Genomic DNA, 21,207 nt, shown 5'->3' on the forward strand with positions numbered 1-21,207 from the left:
ACAAGCGCCGGGGTGTTTGTGTTTTCTAGCATCACTGAAGATTGACTATTCAGGGACTCCATCTTTCCATGCAGACTAGTATGATGTGAGTAGTGAAAGGAGTAGGACACCTCTGTTTCTCTGTAGTCCATGGTCTTCCTCTCCTCCCCAGGCTAAGGACTTCATCCACTCAGAGCTGCTGGCCTACCTGTACTCGTCAGGTGACCAAAACAGCCTGATGGAGGAGTCAGCTGACCAGGCGCAGCGCCGCGACGAGATGCTCCGCATGTACCACGCCCTCAAGGAGGCACTGCACATCATCGGTGACATCACCACCACCACCGTGACGGTCCCCGTGCCACCGCCCGTCAACGACAGCTGGATGCAGGAAGCCAGGTGAGAGGAGTGTGTGTGTGTGTACACATTCACACATACAAAAGGGATTTGTTGACTTTGACGTTAATGTGGTTGAGTGAATGTACCTTAAATTATTTAATTCATTAAATGGAAGATGTTTTACTTCATCCATTGTCACATGTGGGAACTAAAGGGGGTCATGTGGGAACTAAAGGGGGTCATGTGGGAACTAAAGGGGGTCATGTGTAAGAGACTATACAGTCGACCGAAGCTTATTGTCGTTGTGCAGTGTTCGTATAATGTATATTTCATTGTCTGTCTGTTCTTTTTCCATTCCCCACACCTCTTTCTCTCTGTTCTCATTTCCTTCCAGTCCTACCCCCCAGCGCCGCCCCCCGGCCGCAGCAGCCCCTCCCCCAAGCCGTCCTCCTGCAGTGAGTGGCCCAAGGCCGGGACCTCCCCTCAACCCCTCCCCAGCGTTTGGGGGGCCCCCCATTCCCTCTCGCCCGGGCCCGCCGCCCATTAACGCCTTTGGCAGCAACAACCATCAGGACCCTTTCAGTGCCCCCCCACTGATCCCCTCTCGGCCCGCTCGCATCCCCCCTGGCGTGCCCAGGTAAGACCACCTCTCACGAGGGAGCAGTTCCTACCTACCTATATCCTCACACAGGAATAATGTCTCCTCATCGACACTAATAACCTGTGTAACCCTCTTAATTCCTAGTTGAATTGCCAGGTTATCACTAACTGCAGCACCTGGCTCTGACTGACTGTTGATGTCAATAGATGGATATAAGTTTCCTCCCAGTCCCACCTTTCACATTACTACTTTTCTTCACACACTTCTCTTCCTTTCTCTTTCCTCTATCGTGGTTATCTTCTCGGTTTCATAAACCCCATCTCTTAACTCCTCTCTCTTTTGTGCTCAACTCTGTTTCTTCTTCTGTTCTCCCTATCTCTCTCAGTGGGAGTGTTTCTCTCCATTCACGTCTCACAATCTCTCATCTGTTCTCCTGCTCGCTCTGTCTGGGTTTGTTTCATTGCTCTCTCTCTCTCTCCCTGCAGCCGAAGACCCCCTGGCGCCCCTCACCGGCCCACCATAATCCGCCCTGCCGAGCCCTCCCTGCTAGACTAGACTACCCAGTAGAACCAGCCAGGCTCACCTGTGTGTGTGTGTGTGTGAGACTATGTGTGTACTGAGGCCAGAGGGGAGGGCTAGAGAGCAGGGGAGGAGGGGGCCCCTATACAGTATCTATGCACATTGATAAATGCTATTTCAAGCAGACTTATCTAACGTAGTCGACTCAAACTGTTCTCTGATATAAGCTGCTAACCCTCCCTTAGTCTCCTACACATGTGGGCTCTCTGGTCTCCACATTCTAAAGAAGCAAAGGAACCATAACCACTTGAATCCTCAGAATCAGGAGAGATGTAATTACACTGTTTTGGATATTGTACCATTCATTCATCAAGACTTAATCGCTCACCTTTGACCAGCAGGGTGCAGTCACGGCATCCGATGTGGATGGTTACATGGAAGTGATATGCCCCTAAGCGACCTATTTTCTGTGGTAACAGAATTGTTAATTTCCTCTCTGAAAATGTGGCCGACAGCATAGTCCACAACCTTTCTAAACGTAAAAGGCTCGCTACCCTCCCTCCCTCCATCTTTAGACGTGTCCTCACCTCGCGCTCTACTACACCCGACACCTCTGTGTAATATGCACAGACATCCTGTTCATTTTTTTGTGGTTTTTCTAACTTGATTTCATACTGGAAAATAGTTATTGTTATTACGACTACGGTGGTGTTGATTTTATGTGAGTGACTTGTCTGTTTTAATGCCCCTGTATGTAGCTTTAAAACCAGTCTCAAATCACAGCGAAAGGAGGCATAAAAAGACAATTTAGCAGTGCAGGGCTACACATGAGACTGAGAGCAGCCTTCTAAAATGTGCATGTTATTATTGGAATGTCCTGCCACTGCTGAGAAAATGTCATCTAGATAGACCACTTGAAGCACTTCTGTGTACATCCATACATCCAGTGGTAGTGTTGAGGTTGTCATTCATTTAAGATTATGCACAATAAACAGAGAGAGTTGTCAGCACTTTGAGATGATTTCTCCACACATCTTTAAGTATAGAGTTATCCCAGCACCTTATTAAGTCAACCTCACTGAGGCCTTAGCCAACCTTCATTCAAAGTCCCATTGGGGACAAGGACAGGTAAAGGGGAGAGTACAGTAGGTTCTCCTGGAGGAGGGTGAGGGTGGGGAGGCGGGAAAGGGAAGGGGGAGCTATGTGGTTAGAGCTGGAGAGACGGCGGTTTAGGACCGACACTTCTTCCTGTCACAATTCAATGGTCATTTGTCTTTATGGACGAGAGATCCTCCCGGTGTCTTGGAAACACCGTTGTACATAGCTGATGGACAGTCTCAGTACAGACACACAGAGATGGTGATGTCTCCAGTTTTAAAAAGAATGGATGGAGAATGATGTTTAATGGTGTTCATTGAAAACCAAACATTTTAATGTGTAGTAATCGTTATACTAATTGAAGCACTAACACACAGCCGTTATATTGACTTAGCTTGGGATGTAGGGAAATGTTGAGATTTGTAATCTCCAGATCGCATTAATTCATTATTTATAACCCTGGGCATTTGTCATGTATGGTTTTGATAGAAATGATGTCAGCTGTATACTGCACCTTCAGCCTACTACTCCTCTGGAAGGGAGACTGAATGTCTTTCTGGTAGCGACTTCCACTACAGGGTTCTAGTTGGAATAACTGTTGCCACTGGGGAGGGTTTAAATAGGAGTGAAGAGTGTCTCTTCACAGATGGGATTTTCTACTGATGAATATCATTTGATTCCTCTGATGGTAATTTGATCATACTGGGTGAATTTTGGGGGTGGGATGGGGGGGGGGTTTGGAGGGTGAGTGACAAATGGACTACGTTGATGTTTTAATTTGGTGATAAATATTGAGGGTGAGCAGGGGGCTTTTTCTGGTGTACATACACATCCTGCCTGGAGAACCTGTCCAAACTACATAGAGCTCAGTCCAATACCTTGTACCCCTTACAGATTGTGGTACAGGTAGAGGGTGAATTTGGTAGGAACTGTCTAAAACCATATTTTCTGGGCAGAATGTGCTTTTCTTCCCATACATTTCCCATCAGGTCTGTCTACAGTGACCGTGCTGCTAGTGGGTGTCTGACTCTGATCTCAGCTAACTCCAACTAAAGCCTCTGTGAAATGGAGTCTATCCATGCTCCAAAAGGTTTCAATCTCTTGACCAAGTATTGAACCCCTACTAGGAAGAGATTTGGCCTTACATTTATGCTGTCACTCTCTGATGTTGAAGAGTCTTAAGGGAATCGAACACGTCCCCTTCTTATGAAAGTGTCCCTGTCACCTGACGGTACCGGTCACTGTAGCCTGTCCCCTTACACTTTACAGATCAGGAGATGGGATGTAAGATGTTGGTGACGACCTTTTCTCCCTAATGGATACCCCCCACACACTCTCCATGCTCTGTATCTTTCATCTTGTGGGTGGGGGGAACTGACCTGCATCAATCTTTCTTTAGTTTTTGCAAAGCCTTGTCAAGTGCCTCTAGTAATTTCCTGGATTTGAATATACAAATGAACCCATTTGGAACATGAGCGCTAAATAAAGAGGTGTTGTGTACAATAAATAGACTGGTGGTTGGTGTCTCCTTGTGTGGTCCCCCCTCTCTCTCTCATTGGTTGTCCTCATGGTTCTCTCTCCTCTCATTGGTTGTCCTCATGGTTCTCTCTCCTGGTATGCCTTCCTCTCTTCTTCCCCCTCCTTCACTGTGGATGTTGCTATCGTGTTTCTGGGCCAACAGGCTGCTTGCCTTTTGACTTGAGTTAAAAGTGGAATGAAAGTTGTGTAGGACAAGAATTCCTGGAATAATAACTTATTCATTCTTCTTTTTTCTTCCTTCCTGATGTGTCTCTGAATACAAGGTGCACATACTCTACTATACAACTCAATACTCTGCTGTAGTGTTAGTAATAGTGGTGGTGGGTTGTAGAAGGCCTCTGGTGTACAAGTATACTGCTTTTCAATTAAATGTTCAAGTTTATAGTCTAATCAACTTGATTTGATTTGTCTCTTGCTGCACATAATAGATCACATTGCCTGTAGAAAACAGCAGTTATGGTAATAGGAATCATCAGCTAAAGAAAGCAGGAAGATGTACAAAATGTGATGGACACAAACACAATTTCAGGAAGTAAATGTTCATAAGTCTTCCCTTACAAAAAAGGTCTTTGACCCCTTACAATCACCAAACTGTATTACGCATCAAAAATACTTGAATGGGAGAGAGTTATTAATGTTGGTCTGTCGTTATGATTGTCCCTGAACAGGCGGCCTGCTCCTGCTCGTCGTAACCAGTGGTGACCTTGCCCCAAAGCAGGATAGGATTGGGGATGCACTGTCCACAAACCAGCAAGAGAACCAGACCTGCGAAGAATCATAAACCTTGAACACCTTAACCTTAAATATTCTCCAAAGAATATGTTTCGGCGCTGATTAAACTCTAAAAGCCATAACTTAGTTTCTAACATTAAATACCAGAGTTTTTCAATGGCAACTGTCAAACGTACTCGTTTTACAATAACTGATGGCATTTCAGGAAAATCAGCCTCCTTTAAAAAAAATAATCCTAAAGTGAAATGAGATCTCATTGCATAAGCTGTAATAAAATACGGAGAGAACTGTCACGGTAAAGAAGACAACTTTACTCTCACTCACAATCTCATTCAAACTGTTAAAGGCCCAGTGCAGTCAAAAGTGTGATATTTATATGCTTTATATATTGTTCCACACTATGAGGTTGAAATAATACTGTGACAACTATAATAATGCACTTTTAAGTGTAAGGGCAGTTTGAAAAAAACACCTGAAATTTCAGCCTGTCTTGGTGGGATGGAGTTTTAGCCTGCCTGTTGTCATCACCAGGCTGTATATTAGTTCATCCACCAGTAAGAAAGAGACTTCCAAACCTTTCTGCCAATAACAGCTAGTTATCAGTTTCCCCTCCCCGCTCAGACCACTCCCAGTTTCCCGTCCCCGCTCAGACCACTCCCAGTTTCCCCTCCCTGCTCAGACCACTCCCAGTTTCACCTCCCCTCTCAGACCACTCCCAGTTCCCCTCCCCACTTAGACCACTCCCAGTTTCCCCTCCCCGCTCAGACCACTCCCAGTTTCCCCTCCCCGCTCAGACCACTCCCAGTTTCCCCTCCCCGCTCAGACCGCTCCCAGTTCCCCTCCCCACTTAGACTACTCCCAGTTTCCCCTCCCCGCTCAGACCACTCCCAGTTTCCCCCTCCCCGCTCAGACCACTCCCAGTTTCCCGTCCCCGCTCAGACCACTCCCAGTTTCCCCTCCCTGCTCAGACCACTCCCAGTTTCACCTCCCCTCTCAGACCACTCCCAGTTCCCCTCCCCACTCTACTCCCAGTTTCCCCTCCCCGCTCAGACCACTCCCAGTTTCCCCTCCCCGCTCAGACCACTCCCAGTTTCCCCTCCCCGCTCAGACCACTCCCAGTTTCCCCCTCCCCGCTCAGACCACTCCCAGTTTCCCCTCCCCTCTCAGACCACTCCCAGTTCCCCTCCCCACTTAGACTACTCCCAGTTTCCCCTCCCCGCTCAGACCACTCCCAGTTTCCCCCTCCCCGCTCAGACCACTCCCAGTTTCCCGTCCCCGCTCAGACCACTCCCAGTTTCACCTCCCCGCTCAGACCACTCCCAGTTTCACCTCCCCTCTCAGACCACTCCCAGTTTCCCCTCCCCGCTCAGACCACTCCCAGTTTCCCCTCCCTGCTCAGACCACTCCCAGTTTCACCTCCCCGCTCAGACCACTCCCAGTTTCCCCCTCCCCGCTCAGACCACTCCCAGTTTCCCCCTCCCCGCTCAGACCGCTCCCAGTTTCCCCTCCCCTCTCAGACCACTCCCAGTTCCCCTCCCCTCTCAGACCACTCCCAGTTCCCCTCCCCACTCAGACCACTCCCAGTTCCCCTCCCCCACTCAGACCACTCCCAGTTTCCCCTCCCCGCTCAGACCACTCCCAGTTTCCCCTCCCTGCTCAGACCACTCCCAGTTTCCCCTCCCTGCTCAGACCGCTCCCAGTTTCCCCCTCCCCGCTCAGACCACTCCCAGTTTCCCCCTCCCCGCTCAGACCACTCCCAGTTTCCCCTCCCCGCTCAGACCGCTCCCAGTTTCCCCTCCCCGCTCAGACCACTCCCAGTTTCCCCCTCCCCGCTCAGACCACTCCCAGTTTCCCCCTCCCCACTCAGACCACTCCCAGTTCCCCTCCCCGCTCAGACCGCTCCCAGTTTCCCCCTCCCCGCTCAGACCACTCCCAGTTTCCCCTCCCCGCTCAGACCACTCCCAGTTTCCCCCTCCCCGCTCAGACCACTCCCAGTTTCCCCCTCCCCGCTCAGACCACTCCCAGTTCCCCTCCCCACTTAGACCACTCCCAGTTTCCCCTCCCCGCTCAGACCACTCCCAGTTCCCCCTCCCCGCTCAGACCACTCCCAGTTTCCCCCTCCCCGCTCAGACCACTCCCAGTTTCCCCCTCCCCACTCAGACCACTCCCAGACAGTCCTAGCAACATTCTTGGTTGACAAATTGCTCTTTGCTAAGAAGCTGCTTTTGTTTTATTTGAAAAAATTTAAACTGAAAACAATCACAGTAAGGTACTTAATTGTTACCCAGAAATTATTTGATTTTGAGATAAAACAGCTGCATTGGGCCTTTAAAAGCTAGCACCTACCCAGACTGTTCTAGAAGTGTGGGGGATGTATTCTGAAAACTCCAACCCCTCCAGGGGGTTTAGCGAGCTGTAGCCTGGCTGAATTCTGACACCACTTTCAGTACTGGTTCAACTTCTGTTCACTATTTCCATACTAAACAAACATTGAGAAAATGAAATTATTTTTATACTGATAAAATTGTTTGACTGCTCATGTGCCAAATTCGTAATGAAATCCAGTGATTGTTTGTGCTAGCTATCTCCTGGGGCATAACCTCTCCTCTTGGTTTTATATACAGTGCAGTTTTAAAATATGGGCATTTCTCAATAGATTAGTGTCTGAATGACTATTGAACACATTTGTAGAACACTCCTATAAAAATGACGTTTGGTTTATTTAGATGATTCTAAATACATTGTGTGTAGGTGGAACTGTAGATTATTTGAGATCTCACTCATACTGCATTGTGTTCGATGCTACAGTTAATCATTTGACATGTCAGTTGGGGAACACCACATGGGATGATGACAGCCCTTAATATTATATGGTAGTGTATTGGGAGGGCCCCAAAAACCAAACGGTAAGGTGACTATTTGAAGGGATGAGGTGAAGGATGTTAAATGACTTAAATGTAAATGTAAATGTTCAATTAATCAGGTAGTGCTGGGTCCTCCACTGCTGAGTGAGCACAGAAGCATGCAAAGCTTTTAACAGCGAGGGTCATGTCATGTTCAGAAGAGAGCTTCAAACCATGTATGTTCCAGTGGAGGCCTTGCGCAAGGGTCAGTCGGTAGAGCATTGTGCTTGCAACACCAACGGTCGTAGGTTTGAATCCTGCTGGGGCCACTCATACGTGAAATGTATGCACAAATGACTGTAAATCACTTTGAATAAAAACCTCTTCTATATGGCATATGCTGTATGTTATCATTATACAGTTTATTTATACTGTAGTAAGGGTAGTTGTTTGAAGAAGGGCATATACCGGTAATGTGATTATAATGTAGTACAATGTCAATAATAGATCCAACTGATGTCAACTGCAGAACTTTGCGATATGCCTTTAATCCAGGGCTGTTTTATGGTAGCCAATAAGATTGCCTTATTTTATTTTGCTGCACACTTTTGACACTCAAATTTGCACTATTGTACCTGTAATTGAAAGGAATGGATCATTGAGATTTTATGGTTTTATAAATACAATCATTTTTTCAAATGAATGATTGGATCTTGTTTTGTGGTGTTGGAGGTGTATATAACAACTATGCTTGTGGTTGACTTTGCAACATTCTCCTGGCAGGGATCATTTTTTGAATGTCTCAACTCTTTGGCTTCGTCTCACCTGATCTCTGTCAAACACTATACATTTCAATAAAAATGTAATATGTAATTCAATAAAACCATCCCATGAGGACAGCCATTGTTGCATGTAAGACTTCTTTCTCTTGCCTCATAATTAACTGACTGATAACCACTGCAGCTCTTAATGTAAGCTTGCGGGATCAGTGGCTTTGCGAGGCTACTCTTTCTCCAGAATTAATTTATTTCAGAGTAGAATGTTTTTTTTTTGTGTGTTTATTTTTCTGTAGTTGTGTTATAACCATGTCATTAAATAAATTATATTTGTAATGTCACTCTTAAGATCCCATGTTAAAAACATACTACCACATGATATGTTATTGCTTTGGTTTCTTGTTTGATAGATTGACACTAAATTGTCAAAACATCATTATACAGTGTTTATGACTCACATACAAACATGCACTTTTCTGCCACTCAAAAGCTGAATCAAGCTCATCACACACAAACATCACTAAATCCTTACTAACAGTTCCTCATTTACCAAACATCACTGTTGTCAATAGTCTCTCTTCTTCAATCTCTGAAACCATTACTTTACAGTAGGGTCCTGTTAGTCCCAACACCCTTCTATGGCATCTTTGTGGAAGATACCACTGGGAAGGGTGTGGGGTGGTGGAAGATACCACTGGGAAGAGTGTGGGGTGGTGGAAGATACCACTGGGAAGGGTGTGGGGTGGAGGAAGATACCACTGGGAAGGGTGTGGGGTGGAGGAAGATACCACTGGGAAGGGTGTGGGGTGGTGGAAGATACCACTGGGAAGAGTGTGGGGTGGTGGAAGATACCACTGGGAAGGGTGTGGGGTGGAGGAAGATACCACTGGGAAGGGTGTGGGGTGGAGGAAGATACCACTGGGAAGGGTGTGGGTGTGGTGGAAGATACCACTGGGAAGGGTGTGGGGTGGAGGAAGATACCACTGGGAAGGGTGTGGGTGTGGTGGAAGATACCACTGGGAAGGGTGTGGGGTGGTGGAAGATACCACTGGGAAGGGTGTGGGGTGGAGGAAGATACCACTGGGAAGGGTGTGGGTATGGTGGAAGATACCACTGGGAAGGGTGTGGGGTGGAGGAAGATACCACTGGGAAGGGTGTGGGGTGGTGGAAGATACCACTGGGAAGGGTGTGGGGTGGAGGAAAATACCACTGGGAAGAGTGTGGGGTGGTGGAAGATACCACTGGGAAGGGTGTGGGGTGGAGGAAGATACCACTGGGAAGGGTGTGGGTGTGGTGGAAGATACCACTGGGAAGGGTGTGGGGTGGTGGAAGATATCACTGGGCATGATGTGGGGGTGGTGGAAGATACCACTGGGAAGAGTGTAGGAGTGGAGGAAGATACCACTGGGAAGGGTGTGGGGTGGTGGAAGATACCACTGGGAAGGGTGTGGGTGTGGTGGAAGATACCACTGGGAAGGGTGTGGGTGTGGTGGAAGATACCACTGGGAAGGGTGTGGGGTGGAGGAAGATACCACTGGGAAGGGTGTGGGTGTGGTGGAAGATACCACTGGGAAGGGTGTGGGGTGGTGGAAGATATCACTGGGAAGGGTGTGGGTGTGGTGGAAGATACCACTGGGAAGGGTGTGGGTGTGGTGGAAGATATCACTGGGCATGATGTGGGGGTGGTGGAAGATACCACTGGGAAGAGTGTAGGAGTGGAGGAAGATACCACTGGGAAGGGTGTGGGTGTGGAGGAAGATAACACTGGGAAGAGCGTGGGGGTGGTGGAAGATACCACTGGGAAGGGTGTAGGAGTGGAGGAACATACCACTGGGAAGGGTGTGGGGTGGTGGAAGATAACACTGGGAAGAGTGGAGGAGTGGAGGAACATACCACTGGGAAGGGTGTGGGGTGGTGGAAGATAACACTGGGAAGAGCGTGGGGGTGGTGGAAGATACCACTGGGAAGGGTGTGGGTGTGGTGGAAGATAACACTGGGAAGAGTGTAGGAGTGGAGGAAGATACCACTGGGAAGGGTGTGGGGTGGTGGAAGATACCACTGGGAAGAGTGTAGGAGTGGAGGAAGATACCACTGGGAAGGGTGTGGGGTGGTGGAAGATACCACTGGGAAGAGTGGAGGAGTGGAGGAAGATACCACTGGGAAGGGTGTGGGGTGGTGGAAGATACCACTGGGAAGAGCGTGGGGGTGGTGGAAGATACCACTGGGAAGAGTGCAGGAGTGGAGGAACATACCACTGGGAAGGGTGTGGGGTGGTGGGAGATAACACTGGGAAGAGCGTGGGGGTGGTGGAAGATACCACTGGGAAGAGTGTAGGAGTGGAGGAACATACCACTGGGAAGGGTGTGGGGTGGTGGAAGATAACACTGGGAAGAGCGTGGGGGTGGTGGAAGATACCACTGGGAAGAGTGTAGGAGTGGAGGAAGATACCACTGGGAAGAGTGGAGGAGTGGAGGAAGATACCACTGGGAAGAGCGTGGGGGTGGTGGAAGATACCACTGGGAAGAGTGTAGGAGTGGAGGAACATACCACTGGGAAGGGTGTGGGGTGGTGGAAGATAACACTGGGAAGAGCGTGGGGGTGGTGGAAGATACCACTGGGAAGAGTGTAGGAGTGGAGGAACATACCACTGGGAAGGGTGTGGGGTGGTGGAAGATAACACTGGGAAGAGCGTGGGGGTGGTGGAAGATACCACTGGGAAGAGTGTAGGAGTGGAGGAACATACCACTGGGAAGGGTGTGGGGTGGTGGAAGATAACACTGGGAAGAGCGTGGGGGTGGTGGAAGATACCACTGGGAAGAGTGTAGGAGTGGAGGAACATACCACTGGGAAGGGTGTGGGGTGGTGGAAGATAACACTGGGAAGAGCGTGGGGGTGGTGGAAGATACCACTGGGAAGAGTGTAGGAGTGGAGGAACATACCACTGGGAAGGGTGTGGGGTGGTGGAAGATAACACTGGGAAGAGTGTGGGGGTGGTGGAAGATACCACTGGGAAGGGTGTGGGGTGGTGGGAGATAACACTGGGAAGAGCGTGGGGGTGGTGGAAGATACCACTGGGAAGAGTGTAGGAGTGGAGGAACATACCACTGGGAAGGGTGTGGGGTGGTGGAAGATAACACTGGGAAGAGCGTGGGGGTGGTGGAAGATACCACTGGGAAGAGTGTAGGAGTGGAGGAACATACCACTGGGAAGGGTGTGGGGTGGTGGAAGATAACACTGGGAAGAGTGTGGGGGTGGTGGAAGATACCACTGGGAAGGGTGTGGGGTGGTGGGAGATAACACTGGGAAGAGCGTGGGGGTGGTGGAAGATACCACTGGGAAGAGTGCAGGAGTGGAGGAACATACCACTGGGAAGGGTGTGGGGTGGTGGAAGATAACATTGGGAAGAGTAGAGGAGTGGAGGAACATACCACTGGGAAGAGTATAGGAGTGGAGGAAGATACCACTGGGAAGGGTGTGGGGGTGGTGGAAGATGCTACTGGACACTAGGGTTTGCAGACCCTCTTGTCGTCGAAGAGGCGTCGGAGGGTGTAGACCTGTGTGACGGCCACAGTCAGGATGACCAGGAGGCTCATGGAGGACCAGAACGAGACCCTCCACAGATTGTCCTCCAGTAGATAGCGGTCCCGGGCCTCGAAGGCCCTCAGCATGGTCTGAAGCTGCCGGCTCCTCTCCAGGTGCCTGTGCACTGAGTCCATGGTCTCCTACAGGGAGAGGCAGGGAGAGAGACAGTGGGTAAGGTTGGAGAGGATAAGAGAGAACACAGGAATGTATAGAACATTGACAGCAGGAAAGAGAGGAAAACCGTGAAACAGGAGAGACGAACAGGATGAAAAGACAAAATAAAGACACCAGTCCCAGTGGCTGAGTGTTTGGGTGTTCCTCCTGTCCTTCTCACCCTGATGTCTTCCAGTTTGTACTCCACCATACTCTCTGGCTCGGCCATGTCAGCCCACTCTTCATCGCCCCAGGTGTCCCCAGGCTGGCCCTCCACAATCACCTCGAAGAACACCATCTTCTCAGAAAGCTTACTGAAGCTGTTGTCAAAACACAGCCGGTAGTCTCCATCCTCTGTAGGCTCCACCCTGGGAGACAGACCAAAGAGGAAGAACAACATGATGTCAGACAGTGTTCAGACTGTCATATAGAATAGTGTAGGACGTTACTGTCTGTAAGCCAGAGGGTGGAAAGGTGTCTTTTGCATCACCTTACAAAAACTTTGATCCAAACCCCATCGAGCATGGTGAGACCTTCATACCACTCCAGAGAAGTTAGAGGAGGTCAGGGTTGTGTTAGTAGGTTCTGCCCACTCACGTGTGGATGCCGTCAGATGTCCTGAACTCAGAGGCCAGCTTGTATCCGCTGGGGGAGATCAGGGTGAAGCCCACATCCAGGCCTGCACCTGCAATCACCTGGAACAGGAGGGAATGGATGAAATGATATTATAATCTAACTCAAAGTGTTCCTATGAGAATATCCAGTGTTCACGACAGATACTATAGACAGACTGAAATCCACCATGTCTACACACACACCTTCACTTCCATACATACTGTAGACACATGAACACTGTGGTGGTGGTATAGTCAGTGTTGTAGTGGTGCCTGGAGAAGTGATTTTACACTAATTTTGCCCATTTCCAAAATGACGGAAAAGTGCCCTGTGTAAAAAATTGAATGCCAAACAGTGACATACACTCTGAATGGCCTAAAATGATAAATCCCATAATGGTCTTTCACAATCAGGCTAAACCAAGCTGTACCGTGCAAATAAGTTAACAGGCTTATTACTATTGAAACAGATAAATTAGGCTGTCAACTGAGTCAGAAATTCAGTCAGGTTTTTAAAAACATGTTGGCTTTCAAAGTCACACTTAACAGAAAAACTGGTCTGGGATAACTCAATAAAAAAACGTTTTTGAGTGTAGTTACCTTTCAATTCAAGTGCACAAGCACCAAGCACGGTTGTTTGGTTAGCTGTGTTTCTGTAGCACATGATATGGAGTTTGCAAAACAAATGACCACTGAATTGATGCAGGTAATCATGATGTCATTCGACCAGGGAAGCATAGACTACTTTGTAGTTCGTTAACATTTAATTGATAAGGATTTTGGGAAAGCCTCTATGCATTGTTACATTTTTCCTGATCCTTAATTGTTTGAAACCTGGATGTTTTACTTCATATGAGTCATGTCTTACTTTGCTTGAAAGTAGCCTAAAGCCAAAATCCCACCATCGACACGTAGAGGCAATTCCTTTAGAACGACGTCCTCATATGCGTTCTCCTGTTCTATTGCTGTTCTATACATCTTCTGGCATTGTCTAGCAGACATTATCCAAGTCATATTAGCAACTCATGATAACTCTTGCATCTTCAGATCTACATTTCTAACAGATGTTTCCATCTCTGTCCAAGAAATCGCTTTTTAGAACAGTGTTTTCATTCAAATGTCATTTTGGAACATTTGTACATAGGTCTACCTCATAATAGTTTATCAACATTTTAAGCTATAAATTCTGATCTGTTCCATCAGCCTTATTAACTGATATGGCGTATACCTCCACTACACTACTTTGATATGCATTGTGGGGATTAAGAAGTGAGTATACGCAATGCCAAATGAAAAATAAGTGGGTATACAGTGTATACCTGCATATACCTTCCACTACAACAATGTATATAATATTTGTTCCAAGTATTTGCACAGCTCATGGTTCATCCGGTCATTAGCAGTCTCAGATTGCCATATTCAAACTCTACAACACAGTAGATATGAGTTAAAATAGATCCACCAAGTCAGGATCAACCGACAGTAACTTCAGCTAAAGCTACAATCCAACAGCAAGGAGAGACTAGCCAGTACCTGTCTGTTCATGTCAAAGTAACACCACTCCCCAGCACCTGTCTGTTCATGTCAAAGTAACACCACTCCCCAGCACCTGTCTGTTCATGTCAAAGTAACACCACTCCCCAGCACCTGTCTGTTCATGTCAAAGTAACACCACTCCCCAGCACCTGTCTGTTCATGTCAAAGTAACACCACTCCCCAGCACCTGTCTGTTCATGTCAAAGTAACACCACTCCCCAGCACCTGTCTGTTCATGTCAAAGTAACACCACTCCCCAGCACCTGTCTGTTCATGTCAAAGTAACACCCACTCCCCAGCACCTGTCTGTTCATGTCAAAGTAACACCCACTCCCCAGCACCTGTCTGTTCATGTCAAAGTAACACCACTCCCCAGCACCTGTCTGTTCATGTCAAAGTAACACCACTCCCCAGCACCTGTCTGTTCATGTCAAAGTAACACCACTCCCCAGCACCTGTCTGTTCATGTCAAAGTAACACCACTCCCCAGCACCTGTCTGTTCATGTCAAAGTAACACCCACTCCCCAGCACCTGTCTGTTCATGTCAAAGTAACACCACTCCCCAGCACCTGTCTGTTCATGTCAAAGTAACACCACTCCCCAGCACCTGTCTGTTCATGTCAAAGTAACACCACTCCCCAGCACCTGTCTGTTCATGTCAAAGTAACACCACTCCCCAGCACCTGTCTGTTCATGTCAAAGTAACACCACTCCCCAGCACCTGTCTGTTCATGTCAAAGTAACACCACTCCCCAGCACCTGTCTGTTCATGTCAAAGTAACACCCACTCCCCAGCACCTGTCTGTTCATGTCAAAGTAACACCACTCCCCAGCACCTGTCTGTTCATGTCAAAGTAACACCACTCCCCAGCACCTGTCTGTTCATGTCAAAGTAACACCACTCCCCAGCACCTGTCTGTTCATGTCAAAGTAACACCACTCCCCAGCACCTGTCTGTTCATGTCAAAGTAACACCACTCCCCAGCACCTGTCTGTTCATGTCAAAGTAACACCACTCCCCAGCACCTGTCTGTTCATGTCAAAGTAACACCACTCCCCAGCACCTGTCTGTTCATGTCAAAGTAACACCCCTCCCCAGCACCTGTATGTTCATGTCAAAGTAACACCACTCCCCAGCACCTGTCTGTTCATGTCAAAGTAACACCACTCCCCAGCACCTGTTTGTTCATGTCAAAGTAACACCACTCCCCAGCACCTGTCTGTTCATGTCAAAGTAACACCACTCCCCAGCACCTGTCTGTTCATGTCAAAGTAACACCACTCCCCAGCACCTGTCTGTTCATGTCAAAGTAACACCCCTCCCCAGCACCTGTATGTTCATGTCAAAGTAACACCACTCCCCAGCACCTGTCTGTTCATGTCAAAGTAACACCACTCCCCAGCACCTGTCTGTTCATGTCAAAGTAACACCACTCCCCAGCACCTGTCTGTTCATGTCAAAGTAACACCACTCCCCAGCACCTGTCTGTTCATGTCAAAGTAACACCACTCCCCAGCACCTGTCTGTTCATGTCAAAGTAACACCCCCTCCCCAGCACCTGTCTGTTCATGTCAAAGTAACACCACTCCTCAGCACCTGTCTGTTCATGTCAAAGTAACACCACTCCCCAGCACCTGTCTGTTCATGTCAAAGTAACACCACTCCCCAGCACCTGTCTGTTCATGGCAAAGTAACACCCACTCCCCAGCACCTGTCTGTTCATGTCAAAGTAACACCACTCCCCAGCACCTGTCTGTTCATGTCAAAGTAACACCACTCCCCAGCACCTGTCTGTTCATGTCAAAGTAACACCACTCCCCAGCACCTGTCTGTTCATGTCAAAGTAACACCACTCCCCAGCACCTGTTTGTTCATGTCAAAGTAACACCACTCCCCAGCACCTGTCTGTTCATGTCAAAGTAACACCACTCCCCAGCACCTGTCTGTTCATGTCAAAGTAACACCACTCCCCAGCACCTGTCTGTTCATGTCAAAGTAACACCCCCTCCCCAGCACCTGTATGTTCATGTCAAAGTAACACCACTCCCCAGCACCTGTCTGTTCATGTCAAAGTAACACCACTCCCCAGCACCTGTCTGTTCATGTCAAAGTAACACCACTCCCCAGCACCTGTCTGTTCATGTCAAAGTAACACCACTCCCCAGCACCTGTCTGTTCATGTCAAAGTAACACCACTCCCCAGCACCTGTCTGTTCATGTCAAAGTAACACCCCCCCCCAGCACCTGTCTGTTCATGTCAAAGTAACACCACTCCTCAGCACCTGTCTGTTCATGTCAAAGTAACACCACTCCCCAGCACCTGTCTGTTCATGTCAAAGTAACACCACTCCCCAGCACCTGTCTGTTCATGGCAAAGTAACACCCACTCCCCAGCACCTGTCTGTTCATGTCAAAGTAACACCACTCCCCAGCACCTGTCTGTTCATGTCAAAGTAACACCACTCCCCAGCACCTGTCTGTTCATGTCAAAGTAACACCCCCTCCCCAGCACCTGTCTGTTCATGTCAAAGTAACACCACTCCCCAGCACCTGTCTGTTCATGTCAAAGTAACACCACTCCCCAGCACCTGTCTGTTCATGTCAAAGTAACACCACTCCCCAGCACCTGTCTGTTCATGTCAAAGTAACACCCACTCCCCAGCACCTGTCTGTTCATGTCAAAGTATCACCACTCCCCAGCACCTGTCTGTTCATGTCAAAGTAACACCACTCCCCAGCACCTGTCTGTTCATGTCAAAGTAACACCACTCCCCAGCACCTGTCTGTTCATGTCAAAGTAACACCCACTCCCCAGCACCTGTCTGTTCATGTCAAAGTAACACCCCCTCCCCAGCACCTGTCTGTTCATGTCAAAGTAACACCACTCCCCAGCACCTGTCTGTTCATGTCAAAGTAACACCCCCTCCCCAGCACCTGTCTGTTCATGTCAAAGTAACACCATTCCCCAGCACCTGTCTGTTCATGTCAAAGTAACACCCCCTCCCCAGCACCTGTCTGTTCATGTCAAAGTAACACCACTCCCCAGCACCTGTCTGTTCATGTCAAAGTAACACCCACTCTACAGCACCTGTCTGTTTATGTCAAAGTAACACCACTCCCCAGCACCTGTCTGTTCATGTCAAAGTAACACCACTCCCCAGCACCTGTCTGTTCATGTCAAAGTAACACCACTCCCCAGCACCTGTCTGTTCATGTCAAAGTAACACCCACTCCCCAGCACCTGTCTGTTCATGTCAAAGTAACACCACTCCCCAGCACCTGTCTGTTCATGTCAAAGTAACACCACTCCCCAGCACCTGTCTGTTCATGTCAAAGTAACACCCACTCCCCAGCACCTGTCTGTTCATGTCAAAGTAACACCACTCCCCAGCACCTGTCTGTTCATGTCAAAGTAACACCACTCCCCAGCACCTGTCTGTTCATGTCAAAGTAACACCACTCCCCAGCACCTGTCTGTTCATGTCAAAGTAACACCACTCCCCAGCACCTGTCTGTTTATGTCAAAGTAACACCACTCCCCAGCACCTGTCTGTTCATGTCAAAGTAACACCCACTCCCCAGCACCTGTCTGTTTATGTCAAAGTAACACCACTCCCCAGCACCTGTCTGTTCATGTCAAAGTAACACCCACTCCCCAGCACCTGTCTGTTTATGTCAAAGTAACACCACTCCCCAGCACCTGTCTGTTCATGTCAAAGTAACACCCACTCCCCAGCACCTGTCTGTTTATGTCAAAGTAACACCCACTCCCCAGCACCTGTCTGTTTATGTCAAAGTAACACCACTCCCCAGCACCTGTCTGTTTATGTCAAAGTAACACCCCTCTCAGGCAGCAGAAACATAAGGAGGGAAACACAGCATGTTATGCCATATAAACTAGGCCTTAGGCATGAGTCACTACCATTGCCAGTGTGGTGTCATTGTCTTGGTTGAGAGGGTAACAGACGGACAGACAGACAGACACACACCACAGACTGCTGCATAAAACGTCCCAATCCCCACAGTCCTTCAGTTTGCTCTCTCAAGCTGTCATCTCTCTCAGCCCTGTGCGTCTCAGCTGTTGCTGTGTGGATACCACAGTAAGCCTGCCAGGCTCCACACAGACCACACACACACACACACACACACACACTCACACACACACACACACACACACACACACACACACACACACACACACACACACACACACACACACACACACACACACACACACACACACACACACAGTCCACAGAAATGTGTCACGGCTTGGCGGAATGGGTGGTGAGGAACATGACATCCTATCACAGTCATGTGTCTGCCAGAGGGCCTTGGTACAGTGTGAGGATTGGGAACAGGGTTTCCAGTATGTAGAGTAGGCATTGATACCGTAGCATGATGAGCATCACTTCAACTTTAATCTATGAAGAGCCTAACCTGTAGTGGTTTACATTGTTATACTAGTCAACTGACTAACTCTGCAACCGTGTCTTCTAAATGACTAAAATATTATGTATAAATTGTAACAAGGTCGGGCCAGGGATGGCACAGCTTCATATTTAATATGCATTTTGCAGCAAAGCGCATGACTACTAACACACCAAGTAGGCCTACACTTGGTGGCAAGCGCTCTCCTTCTCTTTACATGTCTAGAGGAGAAGAAGAAGCCACAGGCCTACTACAGCTACTATTGCTCAGAGGTTAGTTAGAAGATCTGGCCTTATGCTGACACAGTGGATCCCTTTGTAAACACTTCCCCTGCCTTGACTCTTCATGCCGATGCCGGCAGCTTGTCAAGCTGGCTTTGTCTTATAGACTCCACCTGTATGGAAGGAAGATGCCTTATCTTATTATTTGCATCTGAGCAAAGTCCTTTGGCTGTAACAATAAAGCATCCTGTAACTGACGGACTAATGCATCTTGTAACATAGTTATAATAGAGGCACGAAATTGCACCACACACACACACATACAGACAGAGAGAGAGAGAGGGGGGGGGAGAGGGGGGGATAGGGGGAGAGAGAGAGAGAGAGAGAGAGAGAGAGAGAGAGAGAGAGAGAGAATGACACAGAGATTGTCAGCTGTGTTTTCAATACCACAGAAAACGAAATTGTCCAAGCCTGCTACCTGGTATTCTACTTCCAGGCTTCCGTTCTTCGTAGCTGTTTGGTAGAAACATTCTGTTCTACCCGCCGGGAGTAGAAACGTGAATTCAGTATCTTGGCTTTGTCCCAAGCCTAAAGTGAAGTCCACAGATACAACGAAACAAGACAGCAAATAGAGTCTTCCAGCAACGCTCAGATCAAACATGGAACCCATTTGTAGCCTAGAAGCGACTTTGGACTTCAGTAAAAGTTACAATCACTGTTGACTCATCGGCAGCCATGTATGCTTGTTCTTGTAGTCTAGTAGCTTACTTCGCTTCACTCATACCGCATTGTATACGTACATTTTCCATAGACTGTCAGCGACCACGAGCTGTAGGCTATTTATTGCTTGTGATCAAAGTTAGTCATAGCAGAAATCAAGTCGCCTTCTTCACCGAACAACTAGCTTCAGATCAGTTCTGACCACTGTGCGCGCAACTGAAAGTGAGTCTATTTTATGGCATCTCATCCAACCTACTATATCGATGTTAGACTAGACCACTGGAAGAAACAAATCTCACCCTGTAGCCCTATCTTTTACAATAACTTCTACAAAGTAGCGCGTATGATTGACTGGAAGGGTGTGCAATACCAATGTATAGCAGTGGTGTGAAGTACTTAAGTAAAAATACTTTAAAGGACTAATTACGTCGTTTTTTGTATCTGTACTTTACTATTTATATTTTTGATAACTTGTACATTTACTTCACTACATTCCGAAAGAAAATAATGTACGTTTTACTCCATACATTTTCCCTGACACCCAAAAGTGGATGAATTTACACTCTTATCAAGAGAACATGCCTGGGTATCCCAACTGCCTCTGACCTGGAGGACTCACGAAACACATGCTTCGTTTGTAAATGATGTCTGAGTGTTGGAACATGCCCCTGGCTATCCGTAAATTAAAAAAAAAGAAAGAAAATGATGCCGTCTGGTTTGCTTAATATAAGGAATTTGAAATAATTGATACTTTTACTTTTGATAATTAAGTATATTTTAGCAATGACCTTATGGCAATGACCCTATTTTAAAACTTTTACTCAAGTAGTATTTTACTGGGTGACTCACTTTAACTTGAGTAACTTTCTATTAAGGTATCTTTACCTTTACTAAAGTATGACAACTGGGTACTTTTTCCACCATTGCTTAATATAAGGATTTTAAAATTATTTATACTCTTACTTTTGATACTGAAGTAGTATTTTACTGGGAAACTTTTACTTGAGTCATTATCTATTAAGGTATTTTTTACTTTTACTCAAGTATGACAATTTGGTACTTTTTCCACCTCTGGGGTTAAGTCAGTAACCTCCGGTAGCCGCTAGATTATGCTTGTAGTAAACAGAGATGAATGGTTTATCTTTTGAATGGTTTAAGCTACAAAATATCATGACCCCATCACTGAAAGACATGACTGTCAGAAACAAGTATGTGTCCCTCTACAATGCCCAGAAGCCACTCAGAACAGAGTGGACAAGACCAGACACTACATCAGACTGCACAGAAGATCATACAAATGAAGTTAGACTTGTATACGTATCATTGCCTGATGATCTTCTGAACTTCCCAATACCTTTGATGCATTTCAGTTACTTCAAACCATACTTTCTTCAGGTTGAAATACTTTCAAATGTACTGTCAGACTGATTTGTAATAGACTGTCATAGCCCCATTTAAAACCTCTCTAGGGTAGGGGGCAGTATTTTGACATCCGGATGAAAACCGTGCCCAAAGTAAGGATATG

At 47.5% G+C, this 21,207-nt stretch overlaps 4 protein-coding genes across 12 annotated transcripts in view; 2 read left to right on the forward strand and 2 right to left on the reverse strand.

The window, feature by feature from the left end:
* The window catches only part of LOC135554489 (dynamin-2), a 40,260-nt gene extending 34,456 nt beyond the window's left edge, over window positions 1–5,804 (forward strand). For 7 of the 9 annotated variants that reach the window (XM_064986812.1, XM_064986814.1, XM_064986816.1 and 4 more), the window contains 3 exons: window positions 152–375; window positions 710–952; window positions 1,402–4,044. In XM_064986812.1, coding sequence (XP_064842884.1) covers window positions 152–375; window positions 710–952; window positions 1,402–1,471 — 537 coding nt within the window. In that variant the 3' untranslated portion in view covers window positions 1,472–4,044. Of the gene's footprint in view, window positions 1–151; window positions 380–709; window positions 953–1,401; window positions 4,045–4,740 lie in introns of those variants that run through there. The other 2 variants (XM_064986819.1, XM_064986820.1) reach the window with 2 other exon arrangements.
* LOC135553826 (uncharacterized) lies at window positions 4,961–6,985 on the forward strand. The gene is made up of 2 exons (XM_064985761.1): window positions 4,961–4,976; window positions 5,541–6,985. The coding sequence occupies exons 1-2, from the start codon at window positions 4,961–4,963 to the stop codon at window positions 6,983–6,985; spliced, it is 1,461 nt and encodes a 486-aa protein (XP_064841833.1).
* A 1,980-nt stretch (window positions 6,986–8,965) lies between these two features.
* Window positions 8,966–10,771, reverse strand: LOC135553827 (uncharacterized). The gene has a single exon (XM_064985762.1). It carries the CDS (start codon window positions 10,769–10,771, stop codon window positions 8,966–8,968), a length of 1,806 nt encoding a protein of 601 aa, XP_064841834.1.
* Window positions 10,772–11,924: 1,153 nt separating this feature from the next.
* Window positions 11,925–19,913, reverse strand: LOC135554492 (transmembrane emp24 domain-containing protein 1-like). Its single transcript, XM_064986824.1, has 4 exons — window positions 19,441–19,913; window positions 12,756–12,853; window positions 12,340–12,526; window positions 11,925–12,145 (listed from the first exon to the last, which is right to left on the reverse strand). Exons 1-4 carry the CDS (start codon window positions 19,630–19,632, stop codon window positions 11,927–11,929), a joined length of 696 nt encoding a protein of 231 aa, XP_064842896.1. The 5' UTR covers window positions 19,633–19,913; the 3' UTR covers window positions 11,925–11,926.
* Window positions 19,914–21,207: the final 1,294 nt, after the last annotated feature.

The sequence above is a fragment of the Oncorhynchus masou genome, chromosome 14, assembly GCF_036934945.1.
Source record: "Oncorhynchus masou masou isolate Uvic2021 chromosome 14, UVic_Omas_1.1, whole genome shotgun sequence".
In the NCBI taxonomy this organism is placed as follows: domain Eukaryota; kingdom Metazoa; phylum Chordata; class Actinopteri; order Salmoniformes; family Salmonidae; genus Oncorhynchus; species Oncorhynchus masou.

What these genes read in the sequence shown, in the direction of transcription:
- LOC135554492 (XM_064986824.1), bottom strand. Translation starts at nt 19,632, where the DNA reads ATGGGTTCCATGTTTGATCTGAGCGTTGCTGGAAGACTCTATTTGCTG. An exon ending in GCCTGGAAGTAGAATACCAG is followed by an intron (nt 12,854 to 19,440) that starts GTAGCAGGCTTG and finishes CTCCTGTTCCAG; the next exon opens with GTGATTGCAGGTGCAGGCCT. An exon ending in ACATCTGACGGCATCCACAC is followed by an intron (nt 12,527 to 12,755) that starts GTGAGTGGGCAG and finishes TCTGTCTCCCAG; the next exon opens with GGTGGAGCCTACAGAGGATG.
- LOC135553827 (XM_064985762.1), bottom strand. Translation starts at nt 10,771, where the DNA reads ATGTTCCTCCACTCCTACACTCTTCCCAGTGGTATCTTCCACCACCCC.